General features: G+C 45.9%; 1 protein-coding gene across 1 annotated transcript in view; it reads left to right on the top strand.

Moving 5' to 3' along the window:
• Nucleotides 1–17,547, top strand: part of Sh3tc2 (SH3 domain and tetratricopeptide repeats 2) — a 63,955-nt gene extending 46,408 nt beyond the window's left edge. Inside the window, exons 13-17 of the mRNA XM_050157878.1 lie at nucleotides 9,455–9,605; nucleotides 10,280–10,402; nucleotides 13,287–13,437; nucleotides 15,236–15,432; nucleotides 16,753–17,547. Of these exons, the coding sequence (XP_050013835.1) occupies nucleotides 9,455–9,605; nucleotides 10,280–10,402; nucleotides 13,287–13,437; nucleotides 15,236–15,432; nucleotides 16,753–16,944 (814 nt within the window). The 3' untranslated portion in view covers nucleotides 16,945–17,547. The remainder of the gene's footprint in view (nucleotides 1–9,454; nucleotides 9,606–10,279; nucleotides 10,403–13,286; nucleotides 13,438–15,235; nucleotides 15,433–16,752) is intronic.
• The last annotated feature ends 1,246 nt before the right edge of the window (nucleotides 17,548–18,793 follow it).

The raw sequence follows: 18,793 nt of genomic DNA, 5'->3' as shown, positions 1-18,793 counted from the left end.
CGTTCAGATGCTCATCCTACATGTTCTTTTGGATCCTGTCCTATGCACTATTAGGCGTAGAACAGCTTGGAGCACTCCTTAAGGGCTACTCACAAGCAAGGAACCGAGTATTGAATAGATGCCGGGACACAACGATTGGGCCCCAAATAAGGAGTTTTTCTCCCTAAAATAAAATCATTGCTTAGAGTAAAAACAAGATAATTTACCAACACTGAAGATAATACACTGAAAAACAAGAATTCCTTTGCAAGTTTCTATGCCCCAAGTTCCCCAGAAGTAGCTATATACAGTTTAAAAAATATCAGTAAATAGTTCATACATATGAAAGATTATATATCCCATTCTCTGTATTAAGTTCTAGGAATATTAAATATTAAATATATATATACACACACCTTAGTTATATATGTAGGATTATGATAAAAGGTCTATTATACAAAGCTTCCATTTTTTTATTTGAAAGGATGAATATGAAATGCCGAGTCAGCAGTTTTTGAGATAAACTTAGTTTTATTGAAAAAAATTTTCATGATATATATTTTGATCATGTTTTCCCTCCCCTAGCTCCTCCCAGATTCTGTCATTCTCCCTACTTAACCAATTTTATGTTCTTTTTCTCTCTCTTAAAATAAAAAAAATATGAGTCCTCAAGAAACAAAAATGAATGCAAAAATCTCCCATGCAAATGAACATCAAAACAGACAAGTAAGAGACTAATAACTCAAAAAATACCAGAGCAAAGCAAAATGAAGCAGGGTTCAAACAAACAAGAACCCCCCCCCCAGCCCTAAAACCCAAAACAAAAACAAACAAAACAAAACAATGAGTTGGTTTTGTGCTGGCCAACTACTACTGAGCACAGACCCTGTCCTGCAGCAGGGTTAATATACCTACTGTGACTTCATGGGAGAAAAGTGATTTTCCTTTTGCCAGTGGGTGTCATTTTAAGACAGCTTCTTGGTTAGGGGTTGAGTCTAAAGTGTGCATACACTATGGTCATCTAAAATATCTATTCTGCCAGTGTCTACCTCTGTCTGAAGTGTTTAACCCATTCACAGTTAATAATCACTCACAGGTCATCTTTAGATGCTGTTTTATCATTTTGCTGCTTGTGTTTTGTCTCATATCTTTTTTAACTTTCATTTCTTCCAAATTACTGCTTATCTCATGTTAGGTAAATATTTTATAGCACACTGTTTAATTTCCTTCCTTCCAGTTCTTTTCTCAGTCGGTTCCCAAGGGCTGTGATTACTATATTAATCTGTGTCTCTCTCAGGAGTTTCTTCTGAGCGCACATAGCTCTGCACATGTGCCTGGTCTTCCTTCCTGGAGAGGCTGGGGCTTCACAAAGCCCCATGTGGGCATGGTTATATTCCTCCACCTTTGCTTTTATGTGCTTATGCCAGTTCCTTGTAAGTCGTTCCTTTTAGTGACGCCAAGGGCTGAACCCAGGGCCTCACGAATACCCAAGAGAATCTTCAACTGATCTACATGCTCTGCCCTAGATTCCTACTTGTCCCAAATATTTTCTTTTTATCGCCCAGTGGCAATGTTTAATTATCCTTCCATTTGGTTGTTGTTGTTTTCTTTTAAATGAGTAAGCTCTGAGTATTGTCCAGTAAAAATAAGTGTTACAGTATAGGCTTTCAGGGGCCATCCCCAGGGCAACTGACAGTTCTCTGGGATAAAACATGGGGACTACAAATTCTTCCTGACCCCCTCCTCCATCAGGGTTTCCCAGTAACTGACTTTGAGGCTTTGGTTTGATGTTTGTTGCAGGTCTGGGGTGAGCAGGAAGGATCGAGGCTAGGTGAGAAAGCACCCCATCGCAATAAAATTAAGCTGAGATTTGAACCAACTTTCCAGGGAAAGGCTTATTTTGAAAATTCCTTGCTCACGTTTTCATTGCTTTTCTCAAGGCCTGGATTTTCTGAGGTCCTTGCTCTGCTGCTTTAGAAGCTCATTTCAGGGTTCTTTCAGTCTGCACAATTTCATTTGTTTTTATTTTATGTGTAAGGTTATTTCCCTGTATGTATGTCTGCACACAATTTAGGTGCCTAGCGTCTGCTGAGACCAGAAGAGGGCATGGGATCCTTTGGAACTGGAGTTACAGATGATGATAAGCTGTCATGTGGATGCTGGAAACTGAACTCTGCTCTTCCGGAAGAGCAGCCACTCTCAGCCACCGAGTCATCTCCCCAACTCCATGTCTTTTAATTTAAATATTCAGTGGTTCATGTTTTTGAGGTTTTTATTTGAATTCTTTGGAGGAGACATTCACTAACCAACAACATTCCCTTCCCCAGACACAACCAGTGACATTAAGAGATTCAGAAGTACTTCAGGTGTCCCAGGAAGCGACTCCAGATGGAAGGTTATTGTCCATTTGTAAAATAGTCATTTCATTGGGAGGACACGCAGGAATGCTACACATATTTAGCACGGATGGATCACCCAGTCCTATAGAGAGCTTGTAAAAGAGAGGAAAAAGGACAAAGAACAAAGAGAACAACAGGTGTCTCCTCACCCCTGGGTGTGGCCAATTTTAATTTCTCTTGAAACTTCCTGGTAGGTGAAGCAGAAAGGGGAAAGCCTTCTGAGGTTCTGACTGTCACATATAAGAACACGAACAAATGTGTCAGTCAGAGCAAAATTTTTCCTGGCATTGATTCCCAGGAAGAATTTACTCAGTGGGTCTTGATGTCATGGACCAGTGGTTTTCAACCTCCCTAATGCTACAGCCCTTTGATACACTTCCTCAAGCTGTGGTGACCCCCAATCACACAATTACTTCCACTGCTACTTCATAACTGTAATTGTGCTACAGTTGTGAATCACAGTGTAAATATCTGATATGCAGGATGCTCTTAGGGGATCCCTGTGAGAGCATAGTTCAACCCCCAAAGAAGTTGCAACCCACAGGTTGAGAACCACTGTCATGGATTGATTTCTTCAGCTCCTCTTAAAGGATTTCCATTCTCGACAAGTTCAAGGTAAAGCAAGCAAAGGCAGGTTCAGAGGAGAGAACACTTCTAGGGGGGATGGAGTCGGGAGGGGGGGTCAATCTACGTGACAGAAGTCATCTGGGAGTAGGGATGGGGGGGTCTGTGTGACTGAAGTCACTTGGGAGTAGGGATGGGGGGGTCTGTGTGACCGAAGTTACCTGGGAGTAGGGATGGGGGGTCTGTGTGACAGAAGTCATCAGGATAAACGGTCTGAGGAGAGTGCCAAGGGCTGAGTGTGATGTCTGAAAAGAGGAGAATGGTAGCGAATGGCCTTTCAGGTAGATAGAATAGTAGCCAGAAATCGGTAGGGTCTTGTCAGTAAGTTAGGCAGGTATTGGTGATCCCTGGGACTCAGGCAGAGAAGCTGCAAGTCCCTGACTAACAAAGGATGCAGAGTCAGATGGAGTTGGTAGGGGTCACCTCTCAGCAGGCCTCGGAACTTACAGTAAGCATCCATAAAGAAAATACTGGACTAGCAGAAAGCTCCCATTGAACATGTGCTGTTTCTGAGCAGTGTGTCTGTTTCAGGGCAACCACATGTGGCAGGAAGTTCTGTGGACATAGAGAGCCAAAATGGCCTAGTGTGTTGCCTGAGGCCCTCGGCACGGGGTTGGTGCCAATGGAGTCTATGGCAGTATTGGCCAACTTGTTTGTCTTTTAATTTTTGAGACAGAATCTCCTAGAGCAGGGTGACCTTGAACCTTTATTCTCCAGCTTCCACTTCCTAAGTGCTAGGATTATGGGCTTGAGCTACCACATCCCACATTAGCAAGCTTAAAAAAAAAGAGAGTCAGATAGTAAATTTTTCGGGCTTTGTGGGCCATATGTTCTCTGTCAGCGCTCCTCCACTCCGCAGCTGTGGTGCAAAAACAGCTCTGGGCAGGACGTAAACAAATGAGTGTGGCTGCATTCCAAGGAGGCTACTCACAAAAGCAGACGGGAGGGTGCGCTTGGAACCCGGGGCAGAGTCTGAGGCCCTTAGTCACTAGCCTGTGTACCCAAGGACTTTGGATGTGTTCTGTTTTCTCTGTTAACAGTCCTCACCCTAGATAAGGATGCCTTGCAGACAGCTCTGCAGTGAAACCTTGTGGGATCCCAGGGGTGAGAGTGGCTTAGTTTCCACAGGCCCTGCCCCTGCCTGCTGCAGCCCAGACTCTGCTAGCCACTCGGTTATCTCAAACTCCCAAGTTTTCTATTTAAGATGGTTTCCGTCTCCTTCTGCTTTTTTGGTGGTTATAATTGCTTAATTTAAAGTGGGAGGGGTTAGCAGGTGGTGAGAAGTTTGGTTCACTCTTCAATACCCACAGAGTAATGTCCTTTCTGCCTTCCAGGTGACTGGACTGGAATCTTGGGGTGGGAGTCTTTGTGGATCCCATTCTGGGTCTTGCTCCGACGCATACAGACTGTGTTAGCTTCTTTTCTATCGCTGTGGTAAGATGCCGTGACCAAGGCAACTCATAGAAGACAGCATTTAATAGGGCTTTAGTTTTAGAAGGTTAGAGCTTATGACAGCGGGGTGAAGGCGTGGTGGCAGGAACAGCGGACTGTACATATCTCAGAACTGCAATAGTGTGTGTGTGTGTGTGTGAGAGAGAGAGAGAGACAGAGACAGAGAGAGACAGAAAGACAGAGAGACAGAGAGACCCCTCTAACAAAGCCACAACTCCTCTAACAAGGCCGTATCTCTCAATCTTGCCCAACCATTTACCAACCAAGGACCAAGTATTTAAACATATGAATCTGTGTGTGTGTGTGTGTGTGTGTGTGTGTGTGTGTGTGTGTGTGGTGATGGGGGGCATTCTCATTCAAACCACCATACAGACCAACCCCTTTCTCTAGAGCTGAGCCAGATAGGGCTCAGGAGGACCTTGTGGCTCTATTGGATCCACTCAACAAGTATTTATTCATCAATTGCTATGGCTCAGACAATGATCAGGAAATCAGATAAAAGAATCACAGTCCCCGAGTGAGCTTATTATGCTCACAGAACAGTAAAGGGAAGAGAAAATGAAGGTCGCCAACGCGGTGGGAGAAAGTGGTCAGTGCTTCCACATAACACTAGCTAGAAAGAGGGAGAGCTTCATGTGCAGCAGGCCCTTGTGGGGCAGGAGTCTCTACATGGGAAGACGATGCCAGCTTCGGGTCTGCCCCTCCCAGCTTTTACTTTTATTCTATTCTGCTTGCTTCTGTGGAATTAAAATAAAAACAACAAAACAATCAACAGAAACAGCAAAAAAAGCCTCTAACATCTGGTTTCCACTATAACCAATATGACTAATCTGTAGCTGCTCTGCAATCCTAGATGAAGACACAGTCATATTTACTATGCCCACACTTGATCCCAAGGCTGTGGTACACTGCCACCCACTTTGCAGATAAGGACATTTTGTTCAAGGTTTGCAATTATTTGGGTCCTTAACAATTTCAGGGTTTTATTGTTTGTTTGCTTATTTTAAGTGGCAAAAAATAATCGAAGCTTTCCCAAAACTGAGAGCTAAGCCAGAAGTCCAATAAGGGTTGCTTGAATGTGTGGTTAGACTCTTAGTATTAGATTCTGGTTAAACATGGTTTATTGCCTGACCACAGTTACTTATCTGAGCCTTGTTTTTCCATTTTTAATTATATTTACTTATTTTACTTATTTGCTTGTGTGTGTGTGTGTGAGAGAGAGAGGGGGGGGAGAGACAGACAGACAGATAGACAGAGACAGAGAGAGGGGGGAAGGGAGGGAGGGAGAGAGAGAGAGAGAGAGAGAGAGAGAGAGAGAGAGAGGGAGAGATGTCCACAGCATGTGTGTGATGGTGTCCATATGGAAATCAGAGGACAACTTTTACAGTCAGGTTACTCCTACCATGTGGGTCCCAGGGATAGAACCCAGATGTTCACATCTGGTGCCAGGTGCCATCTCTTTCACTAGCCCTTGTTTTCCCTTTTGTGAGGTGGATATGATAGTCATAGTGCTGCTCTCTTGGAGCTATTGTGATGATGAAAGAGATTATGTGTGCAAAGTGCCCAGGGAATGCTTAAATGCCCAGTAACTCCCAGGTAACAGGGTTTTTCCCACCACCACTAATTATTAACAGAGAGTTCAAAGGAAAGCTTTAGAAATGAACACTTGGAAATAATATTTTTTTTCTTCTTGAAACAGGACTTCTCTTTGTATCTCTGGCTGTCCGAGAACTCACTCTGTAAACCAGGCTGGCCTTGAACTCACAGAGACCTGCCTGTCTCTGCCAACCTGAGTGCTGGGTTTAAAGTCCTGTGCCGCCATCGCCCAGCGGGAATGCCCTTTCTTTTGGGAGGACATTGTTTATTTGTAATATCAGCTAAGCACCTTGCTAATCTAAAGTTCTGTTTGAGAGAATGGGCATTGAAAATGCACATCCCACCACCTGGCAGTGGGCCAGCCCTCTGAAAGTAGGGCTCTTACCAGAGGAAAAGGTCAGATTAGATCCCTGGAGGCTAGGCTCTGTTGAAGGTCAGGCAGGTTCACCCAGACCTGGTTGGTAGCCGATGCTGCTAGGAATACAGCTGTGTTGGTATCACTTTGCCACAGTTTACCTGTTTTGACAGGGAGGAAGAAACAAGCCCCGAGACCCAGTGTGAACTTGGAGACAGGAAAAACGGTTAAAATAAAAGTAGGATTAATATTGGCCAGGCAGAGTCACATGAGTAGCCCATATGGTTTTTTTTTTTTCCCTGTTTCTATTCAAAAGCCAAATCAGATCTAGCACCTTCAGGTGGTGGTAAGAGGAACTAGGATGCTGGGTCATTCCAGGTCAAGCCTGTGTGTGACCCAGCACAGCTGTTGGATATATCGTCATGGGGGTGGTGCTGGTAAGGGGTAATAAAAGCCCCAAGGCAGCTGGGGATACCTCTCAATTTAGACTGTTAAAAAGATGAATGTGTGTCTTGGTGAAAATCCCACACTCAAGTGGAGTCTGGATGTCCCTAAGCTCAGGAGCCTCGAGTTTTACCTCCCACCCCTACCCTGGGGTGTTTCTTAGAGAGGATGGTTATTTCTTTGTTCCCTAGCGAGGAATCTAATGCTAACTCTGCCTTAGCCTCTGAGAATCTAAATCTTGTTCCCTGAGGATCTGGAGACAGAAACTTCAGTGCAAGAACATTTGAGGTCTGTAAGTGGTAGTAAAACCCAAGAGGAAATAGGATCAAGGGAAGATTTACGAGTTCTTTCCTCACCATTCCTTTCAGTCAGACTGAGGAGAGTGGCAGAGCCTGGCCTGGGGTGTTTTAGCCCTGTTGAGGTGTGCAGAGAGAAGGTCGGGGCTGCCCTGGCTTTACGAAGGCTTTGGGTGTCCTACACGATCAGGGAGGACAGTGGCCAACACAGCATTGCCTGCAGTTTCTCAGATTTTAGCGCTGTCCAAGCTTGAGGTCTTTAATTCTTGAGAGAGTCTCATGTTCATCCCGGATGCCAATCACCTTATGTCAAGGGCAGGACAGCAGGGACAACCGGGGCTCTTTCCTGGCTCTCACGTGGGCCACATGCCTGGACATTCTTTTCAGAAGGCCCAAAGCTGCTTCCCTGCCAAAACGGATCAGAGATCATCAGTCACGGCAGTGTTTGCATCCCTCCTTGGAGAAAGGGCCTGACAGTTGAGTTGTCTGCAGCCAGCCAGCATATTAATCCATTTTCCATTGCTATTACAAAATACCTCGGGCTAGGCAATAGGGCCTGGAGCCATCCTCACTCCAGGTCTGGCAAAGGCCTCTTGGCTGATGGCTTCACAAAGGCAAGAATGTTTGGTGAGATAAGAAACCAGAGCTGTTCTGTTTCTTCAGGACAACTCACTCCCGGTGGAACGAACCAAGGTCCCAGGAAAGCCTTGTAATCCCTCTTGTGAGCAGTGGCCCCAGGTAACCGCTGACCCAACTACTTTGGATTAAGTCCTATTGTGTCTCCTAGTCCCCACTACCGTTCAGTTTTGCTATGGCGAAGATCAAGCCTCAAACACATTAACCTTCGTGAGACAAGCTGTATCAAAAGTCCAACAGGTGGTAGCTGTGTTTGATGTGACTTCCTGTGTCCGTGCTCACAGATGTGTGTGTGTGTGTGTGTGTGTGTGTGTTCGTGTGTGTTCTGGACTTTGGTGCTTGTGAACAGAGTGTGTCTCAGGAACTCGGATTTATGGATTGTGACTGTTGTGCCCAAGTGTCTCTGGGCCTCTGAGGTTTCCTGAAGCTCTCAGGTAATATTGATGCGGTGGAGGCCAAGGTCAGGGGAGGGAGTTCAGACTTTCAAAATTGTGAGTGAAGCTCTGATTTTTGATCTGCTCCTGGTGTGTTGCACAGCCGTGTGAAGTCATTTTCCATCTTTGGGGCTGTTTTCCTCTGGAGCAGCGGCTCCCAACCTTCCTAAGGCTGTGACCCTTTGATACAGTCCCTCATGTTGTAGTGCTCCCCAGCCATAAAATTGTTTTCATTGGCTACGTCATTACTGTCATTTTGCTGCTGCTATGAATTGTAATGCAAATAGTTTTGGAGATAGAGGGATCAGGACCCACAGGTTGAGAACCAGTGCTCTAGAGCCTAAACAGATTGGCCTTGGTATAGAGCTGTGCCAAGCTGTACAGCAGAGTCACACAGGCTATGACAAAATTCTGGTGCCTGGGTTATAACCCAGATTGCCTGAGATTGCCCAGGGCTCCAGCCAGTGTGACATTTTAACATACCATGGTGCATGCGTTTGTTTTAAAAGCTCCCACGTGATTCCATGTTGCTGGAGGTAATATCTGTGGCATAGAGGGTGCCCAGTGTGCCCTGTTGCTCTCTAACTCTGGGTCTGCATCACCACGCCATCCACATCCCAGTTTTTCATTAATGGCTGTCATGGAGAAATTGCATAGTCTACGTGACATGTTTGCCCCCAAATAATTCAAGTGTAGCAATTAATTAAGGAATTTCCAAATAATTAAAGCAGGATTAAATACCAACTTCAAGAAATTCTGTCCATTTTGATTTCTCTTATTGAAACATCAAAAGCTTCATGATTTCATCTTTCCCACTGCACATTAGCATGATGGAACTCAGGCATTAATTTCATAAAGGTACATCTGGTGTCTTCTAGGGTGCCCATGAAAAACACACAGCAACGTAGTCTAAAGGTTGCGGGTTAGTAATGGTGGTCATACTATTTAGATATTCGTCAACTTACTAATTCATAGGTACTAGTTTGAGCATTCCAGATGTATTATGTTTCTCAGTCGTAACATTAATCTTCAAAGGCAGGGCAATTACGTTCCCCTTTTATAGATGGGGAAACAGAGGCACAGGTAGGTAATACACTGTCTCAAGGTCACACCAGGCCCTGCTCTCCCTGTGGTCTGCAGTAAGCTTGTTCTCTTCTAGAAGCCCAAGTCCTCCTGGGCTGAGTGACCTCAGAGCCCTTGGATTCTCCAAAGCTCACAGGTCCACGCATCTGTCCTCAGGTCCCTCAGGAGGTCCCTCACCTGCATCAAGGAGAGTCTGCGGATATTCGTTGACCTAGGGAAGAGAGACAAGGCAGCTGAGGCCTGGCTGGGGGCTGGGCGTCTGCACTACCTCATGCAGGAGGACGAAGTGGTGGAGTTGTACTTGCAGGTGGGTTGGGGTGGGCTCCTGTCTTGGCCACTTGGGGAGGCGGCTGTACTCTCTCTAAGCTGGCTGAGAGCTGAGAGAGGAGAGCTCGTGGCTACTGAGGGAGGGGCACCCAACACAGAGCGTTTGCTGCTACTAACTAGGGACGAGAGCTTGGAGGAGTTGCGAATGTGTTCCAAGGTTTGCTGTCTTTCCTCACCAGAATGGATCCCACATTCCCAAACTCAGTCATTTATACATTAAGTGGGTGCCGTTGCTAAATCCACTCACCCTCTGAACCATTATTTATTTATTTTTCTTGGACTCAACTTCAAACCAACCCTTTAAAAACACATAACTTTACATAATGTCTCAAATCACTGGCTTGACTCATTTTTAATGGTTTTCCTGAAGCATAATAGAATAAACATTTAGCTGTGGAAGCACAGACTGTTTATCTGTGTGCTACTAAGATCTCCCCAAGTCCCATCAGAAGAATGTTCTTCTCCTCCCACATAGGGGGGCTTCCAGACAGAGCATCGGAGTCTTCTTGCCAGCCTCATGGGTGAAGGCCAAGTCCATACGATGACTAGGTATTCTAGAATTCTGATTAGGTAACCTGGATGCTCCCCCTGCTTGTTTCACAGAGCTCTCCATGATCTTTTCTCTGCCTTTGACAGCCATTTCTGTCTCACTAGGCGGCCATCCAGACAGCCTTGAGGTTAGAGGAACCCTCCCTTGCTCTAAAGCTTTACGAAGAAGCAGGTGATGTTTTCTTCAATGGGACCCGCCATAGGCATCGTGCTGTAGAGTATTACCGGGTAAGCCATGGCCTTCCTGTGCTGAACCAGATCCTGGCACAGATGTCTTCCTTGTCCAGCACCCACGTCTTCACCCCATCTTTAACCTAGCAAATGAACTTAGTTACTCTTTGGCTTGAGGTATGAACCTCAATTAGGTCTTTTGTGTGTACAGCACATTACAGTGGTAGCAATCATAGATTATCCATGTTCTCTTACTAATGTAGCATTACGGAAGATGATCTAAAGGGATGCAACGGTAGACATTGTTCTGACTACCTCTTCTATTGCTGCATAAAACAATGATCAAAGTAACTTATAGAAAGGAGGGTTTGTTTTGGCCTTGTGGTTCCAAAGGAATGAGTAACGTCATAATAGAGAAATGTGACCACAGGCAGGCACAGGAGCAGTGACATCTGAGAGCTCACATCGCAAACTACAAGAGACAACAAACTCGAAATGGTGACTCTTTGGGAACCGCAAAGTCCACTCTCAGGGCCATATTACCCCCAGTAAGGCCATACCTCCTAGTCCTCCTCAAACAGCCATCAACTGGAAACCAAATATTCAAATGCCTGAGACTTATTGGGGGACATCTCATTCACACCACCACAGACACTAAAAAACATGCTAGTGTGCTTCTAATAAGCATGTATTAAAGTGTATTTAGCAATTAGGATGCACGACTCCAGCTCATCAAATCACGATTTTACAGTTATTGTTTCAAATGATGACGCAAGAAAATTAAGAGAGTGAACAATACTAATTAAATAAATGTCCAGGTCTAGCAGATACATGAATTGCTGTTAGTCACCTGACTGATGTTTGGGAAATATTTGGTCTTAAAACTTTGCTTGTTTGGGGGTGCAATCTTTGCTCAGCTGCTTGCTTTTTCACCATACATGATTAGATAGAAAAATGAGACTAGGTGGGAGAGTAGGAAACACATTACTGACAATCAAGATACTTATTTTCATATGGGTTTTGTGGGTAATAAAAAGATTATGGCCAGGTGGTGGTGGCACACGCCTTTAATATCACAGCACTTGGGAGGCAGAGGCAGGCGGATCTCTGTGAGTTCAAGGCCAGCCTGGTCTACAGAGTGAGTTGGAACTAGACTGGCTACTGAGAAATTCTGTCTCGAAAGACATACATACATACATATATATGTGTGTGTGTGTGTATATATATATATATATATATATATATATATATATATATTCTGTCTGTCTTTGGACTGGAGAAATGACTCAGTGTTTAAGAGTTCTTGCTACTCTTGTAGAGGACCTGTGTTTGGTTCCCAGCACCCACATGGGGGATCATAAGTGCCTGCAGCTCCAATTCCAGGGAATCTAATATCCTCTTCTGGCACATTCAGGCACTGCATGCATGTGGTGCACATACATACATGCAGGCACACATTCATACACATAAAATAAAAATGAATAAATTAAAAAGAAAACTAAGGCTTAAAGATATGAAGTGACATGCTTAAACTTCTAGCATTATGAAAACAGTGGAAAGCATTGTTTACTGAAGATCCTCAGACACCTGTTCATTTAGGTATTCCATATATCAGTGGCCATAAATGACTCCCCAGGGAACCTCAGAGTTATTAGACATTCTGGGGAGTCCCACATTGGGTGCCTTATGTTATTGGGGAAACTGAAGTTCCCTCTTTTGAGTTATTAATTGTGCTAATAAAAGAAAGTGAAAATGGACCTAGAAAGAAGCTCAAAGACAACTTTATTAAAGTTTAACAGAAAAACAAGACAGGCAAGCTGTAAATCCTGGCAGCACCAGGAGGAGAAAGCAAAGAGGAGAGAAAATTATGCTGGTTGGAAGTAGTCGGGTGGTGGAGGAGGGGCCTGGTGGTGGAGGAGGGGCCTGGTGGTGGAGGAGGGGCCTGGTGGTGGAGGAGGGGCCTGGTGGTGGAGGAGGAGGGGCCTGATTTTTTGAAAGATTGAGAAAGATCAGAGCCCCAGGAGAAGTAAGTAGTAAGTCCAAGTTTTCCCAATAGCAGAGAGAGGGAGAGAGAGAGAGAGAGAGAGAGAGAGAGAGAGAGAGAGAGAGAGAGAAGAGAGAAACATTATGTTCTTCTGAATTAGGACTCAGAAAAGTGACCAGACTACCTGGCAGAGGCTTGGCAGTCTGAGGGAAGACCTCCAGGTGGCTGCCCTGGGGGCAGGGTTCCTGGGAAGGGAAAGTACATTAGCTCACTAAGGGGGGTGAGGAGGACTGATGGGCTCAGATGGATTAACTCTGTTTGAAATACCCTAGTTTGTGGAGCAGGTTAGGATGTCGTGTCTTCATCCAGGGCTAGAGGTAGATTCCATTCTTTAGTGGGGCCTCAGCAGAGCCTTGGCATTCTCAATGGCCATTTCCTCCTAAGAGCTGAGACCTTGAAATCATTTAGGATTGGGCTCTAATTGGGGAGTGGATATATCCCATTTTCACCATGAAAATCTAGAGATTCCATTGCAGAGTTGTTCACCGGAAGGGATTAGTGCCTGCAAGTCTTCACCCCTAAGATGGCCCCCAGATAGATACTCATTCAGGAAGTGACAAGCCAGAGTTGCCTCCTGGCTGGGAGACAAGGATGACATGCCCTGCTTCTGGCTAAGGGCAAGAATGGAACTGTTCACTTTTGGGGGCCCTGCCTAGTCAATTTTTTTTTATCTCCTATCCTCATCATTAGGAAGCTGACTTCCTTTCTGCTTTCAGTTGCCCCCTATTATAGAAGGTTCGATGGCCTCCAGTTATACCTAGGTAATACACCAAGAGTAGAACAGCTGAGAAAAGGCAGCAATGGGAGCCCAGTGGTCACCCCAGTTCCTCCAGGAGAAGCCAGGCCTGTAGAGTGTGGTGTGTCTGTGGATTAAGATTGCCGTGTCTTGGTTCTCAGGCTGGGGCCGTTCCTTTAGCGAGGAGAATGAAGGCGGTGAGAACCGAGCTACGGATCTTCAACAAACTGACAGAGTTACAGATCAGCCTCGAGGGCTATGAGAAAGCCTTGGAATTTGCCACCCTGGCTGCCCGGCTGAGTGTCCTCACAGGTAGGTGATCCTATCCCATAGGTGCCTGTGCGGGAGGAACAAGAACTATGCAGGCATTGCTAGTGAGGCAGCAGGCACCAGCTCCGGACTCAGGCTCTGGAGGTTCTAATCCCAGGTTCAGCAATCAGAACTGTAACTGAGCAAGATTTAATTTCCACAAATTTTGTTCCTCATCAACAGAGGTTTCAAAATGAGTGTCTATCCAATTCTGTTACGAAGAGCAATGGTTGTCTATAAACATGGCAGCATGGGGTGAGGGGTGCAAGTCCTCATTCTGAGGTCAATTACCAATGCTAACTATTATATCACAGTTGGTAATATTCCCCCATGAGGCAAACGGTACTTTAGTCTAAGCATATGTAACATCTTTATCACATAAAGACCTTTTCACCAAATTTAAATTGATTGATAGTTAGGCAAAAGCACATTTTCCCCATTGAGCAGAAACACAAATGAAGGTCAGGTTCCCATCACCCTAACTCAGGACACAGTTGAAAGAGCTTTCACTTACGGGGAAAGCTAGTGGGAAATAGTGGAAGCCATTGGCAGGGAGCGAAGGGTGAATTAAAATGATTGAAAACAAACTCAGTCTTGAGTGTGCGTACTTCAGGAAAAGCTGTGTGGATCAGAGAAGCCTTGATTCGATGTTGGAGTGGATGGAGACCTCCTCCGTGGTTCTAGAAAGGACTTCTAGCCATTTTCAAGGTCAACCGGTCCAGGAGGGTGGTGGGTTCTGTTTGTTGAGCCAGAGGACCCTTGCCCTTCTCCTCTTCAACTGCACGAAAGCTTATCAGAGCTTTGTCTCTGACCTCAGGAAGGGCCTGAGGGACCTTGGGCAGTTCAGTCAGAGTACTCTGTCTCTATTGCTTCCTGGAATGGAGCTTAAGGAGGCTGCCCTCACCTCACACAGGTGTGTGTGTGTGTGTGTGTGTGTGTGTGTGTGTGTGTAATTACATCTCTCAGAACAGAGAATTTTCTCTCTTTGGGATTGTGGGTTCTTTTTGTTTTGTGTGTGTGTGTTTTATAATTTTGACTTTTGGTTCTTTGAAGTTTAAGAGTTTTTTTTAAAGGTTTTTTTTTTTTTTTTTTTTTTTTTTTTTAAAAGATGTCATCAAATAGCTACCTTGCAAGCATTCCAAAGACAGGACTGGAAGAGGAGCTTTTGTTCTCTGTATTAATAAAAGGACTTTGTATTAAAATGGTCATTTATTAAAAGCATGAACTCACACAAACTTCAAACACCTCAAGCCCCAGATGCACACAAAGCCACTTCTATGAAAGCTTAGACTGAAAGAGAATGGCACTCTGTAGTCCTCAGAACGGAGAGTTGGTGAGGAGCTGGGAGGTCACTGGGTTTTCTGGAGAAACTTCATGTGGAAAGGACTCTGCTACCCAGTGTTCTTCACTGGAAGCCATTCCTAATTGCTTAATTAAGCTTGTCCTCTCATCACAATCCATCACCACAGGTTTTAAGAAGCAACCCCCCCCCCCAGTACTGAATTACAGTATCATCAGCAGCACAGAGAACATTTTCTTCCAGAAATCGGACAGCTCAGCATTTCTGTGGCTCTCTTGGTAGCACGCTCCATGGGCGCAATGATCTATTTATTTGTGGGATCACTTAAGGAGTTCCTCATTCTGAAACACTGAGCCCACGAGGGCAGGGGGACCTCCTCTGTGCTCTTTCTGATGCTCCTCGTCTGTGACATCTAGTGGTCTCAGAAAGTCTTCTGGGCTGAATGAGTGAGTAATGCCCAGTGCTGACTGCAGGACTTCCCCTTACTCTTGTAATTCCCAGGAGATCAGAAGCAGGAGCTGGTGGCTTTTCACCGCCTGGCTACTGTGTACTTCTCTCTGAACATGTATGAGATGGCTGAAGACTGCTACCTGAGGACTCTGTCCCTCTGCCCAGCATGGCTGCAGAGTCCCAGGGAGGCTCTGTACTATGCCAAGGTGTATTATCGCCTGGGCCGTCTCACTTTCTACCAGTTGAAGGTAAGAACTGGTCTTCCATGGTGGACTTTTGGGAGCTACCCATTCAGCCGCTCTTTGCTGAGAAAGATAGTAAGGGGACTTTGGAACAGAGGTGAGAGGACCAGTGGACTGAGATGATCGGTCTTCATTCAGAGGCTATGAATGAAGGGGTGGTCTTACTGGGAACATGAGTTTTTTTTTTTTTTTTTTCTGTTAAGCCTCACTGGAGAAGTCTATCAAATGTTCTAAGTTAGTGCCCCACATTTTGTAGGAAATTACCTTGTATAAGAAACACACATGCATTAAAGTATGTTTGAGATAATCATATATGGAACCTAGGATATAAGGATCTCTAAACCCTAAGAAAGTTCTTGTCTTGATTCTCTTCCTGGAGTTCTATCTACAGCACCCAGTTCCTTCCTTCTGGAAGTAAGTTGGTAGCCTGCAGCCCTGTCACAACTCTGACCCCAAAATTGTACCCTTAAGTTTTTTCCCCCTTCCAAAGGTCCTTGTCACCCCAGCATAACCCCTAATCTCCTAATGCAGTGGCTTGTGAGTCTTGTCTAACTTTGACCTCAAAGGGAGACTCAGGGCGGCTCTGCTGACCTTACTGGTGAAACTGTGATGCTGGCCTGAGATAATGATACAGGATAACGAGAACCAGGTGTCTCTTTTCGCATCCTTTGCATCTCTTTTTGCCTGAGGAAGCATCTGTTTCTCATCCCACTGTGTAGAGAGGGATAGGCGAATGAAGGCCCACTTAGTGCCACGGCAAGTGGCTCAGGGACAGAGAATGTGCCACCTGGTTGCATCAGCCAAGGACTCCAGGAATTGCAAAGGGAAAAACCTTGAACGACTGGAAGCAGTTGTAACTGGAAGCTGAAGCATAGACTTAGTTTTGGGTTCTTCTGGACCCTGTTTTGCCTCTAGCTTCATGGATTCCTCTCATCTCCTTCTTGACATGGTGTGTTCCTACTTCTCTGTGTCTCCTGGCCTCACTCCTTGCCACATCCCATCTCCAAAAGGACATGGACAGTGTTCCTTGTTGGGTCCTTTTGTGGGTTGGGGTCACGCAAACACGGTTCAAATGCTGTGTCCAGTGCAATGTTGTGTCACGATTGGATGACATGGGGAAGATGCCACTTCTGTGCCCAAGGAGGAGGGGTACCATGACTGATGGTGCCACTGGAGCCAGAGTACAGCAGGGGAAAGAACTTCCATGAGGCCCTGGGATGTGGGGAAGTAGTAATTGAAAAAGTATTACTGTTCTCAGCATAGACTTTAACGCTGCCCTGGAAGTGCTGCTAATGTGTCTGTCTCTTCTTTGCCCCATGGGATTAGGATGCTCACGATGCTACTGAATACTTCCTGCTGGCGCTAGCAGCTGCGGTCCTGCTGGGTGACGAGGAGCTGCAGGACACCATTAAGAACAGACTAGACAACATCTGCCAGAGTCCCTTGTGGCACAGCAATCCCTTGGGGTGTTCCTCAGAGAGGGCACGGTGGCTCAGTGGAGGGAGCCTGGCCCTCTGAAGAAATCTATCTTCTTTCTGACCACTTTGCCATGGCAAGATGCTGCCTGTCTGACCCAAGTTCTTAGATCTGGACTGGGAGGGTTCAAGCTTTCCCCTCATTTTATGGGGAAGAGCAGCAACGCCCGGAAGGAGAGGTGCTCTGGGAGGAGCATCTTGGCCCCATGCTTCACTTCTGGATCTCCGCCCAGGTCACTGTAACTCCTACACAGACAGATGCCTTCTCTCTGTAGACAGTGAGGAAGGCCGGCACTGTGCTGGGGGAAAGGTTAGCAGGCCCGTCCTGGTGCCCTCATCAGTGTTCTCAGGGAAAGACTCTTCAGTTCCAGTGGAGGAACCAAAGGAGTCAGTACTCCATGCTCATAGGGACCACAGGCACAGAAATTCAGCATAGTTGTAGCTCAAGGAACGTAGCCCCAGGAGGACCAGGTGAAAGGCACAGAGGTCTAACTGGGACCCGTATTCTCCATTCTACCTGGAAGCAGGGCTATTGTGCAGCCTTCCAGAGAATCAAGTGAAACTGCCCCAGGGCTGAGGCTTGAGAATTATGCCATACATTAATTGTAAATAGTGTATATCATTAAATATTGGCTATTTACATTTATATATGCCTTTTGCCTTCTTTATCATGGGGGAGGGGGAGATTAACCGACCGGCTTGAAGTATGGATCAAATACCAAGATGCTGTATTCCTTCAGAGTGGTTCCTTTATAAAACACCTCTGTGAGTTATCTGTAACCACACACCACATCAAGTGGCTTGGAACAACACTGAGTATTCATCTCCTTGTGCTTGAAGGGCAGTGATCCAAGTGTGACCTCGCTGGGTTTTCAGGCTCAGGATGGCTTACAAGACCGCAGCCAAGGTGTTGGTCGGGGGAGGAGTCACCTTGGGTTCAGTTAGAGAAGAAACTGCTTCTAACTGGTTCGCAAGGTTGTTGGCAGGAGTTGGCTTGGTGGTTGCTGGCTGTTGGCCAGAAGCTAGCCACAGCTGGTGCCATGTAGACCAGGCCATCCCTTGATAACTCCCATCATCAGAGTGAGCAAGGCAGAAAGGCAAAGAGAGAGACCAAGCAAAAGAGACCATAATCAAATTGAGAGGTGGTACCCATTAGCTTTGTGTATTGTGTCCATTATAAGACAACATCTGCCAGAGCCCCCTATGACATAGCAATCATTTGGGGTGCTCCTCAGAGAAGATCAGCTTACACAAAAAGAGGAGTGGGTGGCCAGCAAAGGCACAGAAGTCAGAAGGGGAGAGATCACTGAGATAATTTCTGGAACTTCTCACCATGGTAGCTGAGTTCTTTGGTGATTTGGAACTAGGCAGTGAACTCAAGCTATGTTCTACTGACCACAGTGTCAATGCCAACTGCTAGATATCCAAAGTGTAAATTCTGAGTCTGAACCTGAGACTTCTGAGTAGAGACCCGTGGGGTTCAGCTCTCTACCTCTTGCAAACTCCCCCGGCCGTTCAAGTGTGTACTGAGGTGTGGGGAGTGTTCCAGGCAGTGTGCAGGCGAATTCCCTGACCATGAACTCTTGGTTCCTGCTTCTCATAACTCTGGTTCAGTGAGTCACATGTTCCCGTAGCATGCGTTTTGTGAGAGCGGCTCCAGGGATTGGGAGGCAGGAGGTTCACACCTGCTCTCGGCAGCATAACACACGTGAGGAGGTCTGGCCATCACTCTCTCCACCTGCACACAGTAGCCTAGATTTGACTGCCTGACCACATGCCACTTGTCTCTAGACTTTGGGGGTTGGCTAGATGCTGTTGTCTGTGCGGCAGGAATGGTAAGGGATGGTGCACTGAATAACCATGACATCTGGTCACCAAGGTTATAGATACAT

Source organism: Alexandromys fortis, unplaced genomic scaffold (genome assembly GCF_014885135.2).
Source record: "Alexandromys fortis isolate MF-2015 unplaced genomic scaffold, M_Fortis_MF-2015_v1.1 scaffold_94, whole genome shotgun sequence".
NCBI classification, from domain to species: Eukaryota; Metazoa; Chordata; class Mammalia; order Rodentia; family Cricetidae; genus Alexandromys; species Alexandromys fortis.
The sequence above is the reverse complement of the archived record's forward strand: the minus strand, read 5'-3'. Positions and strand labels throughout refer to the sequence as shown.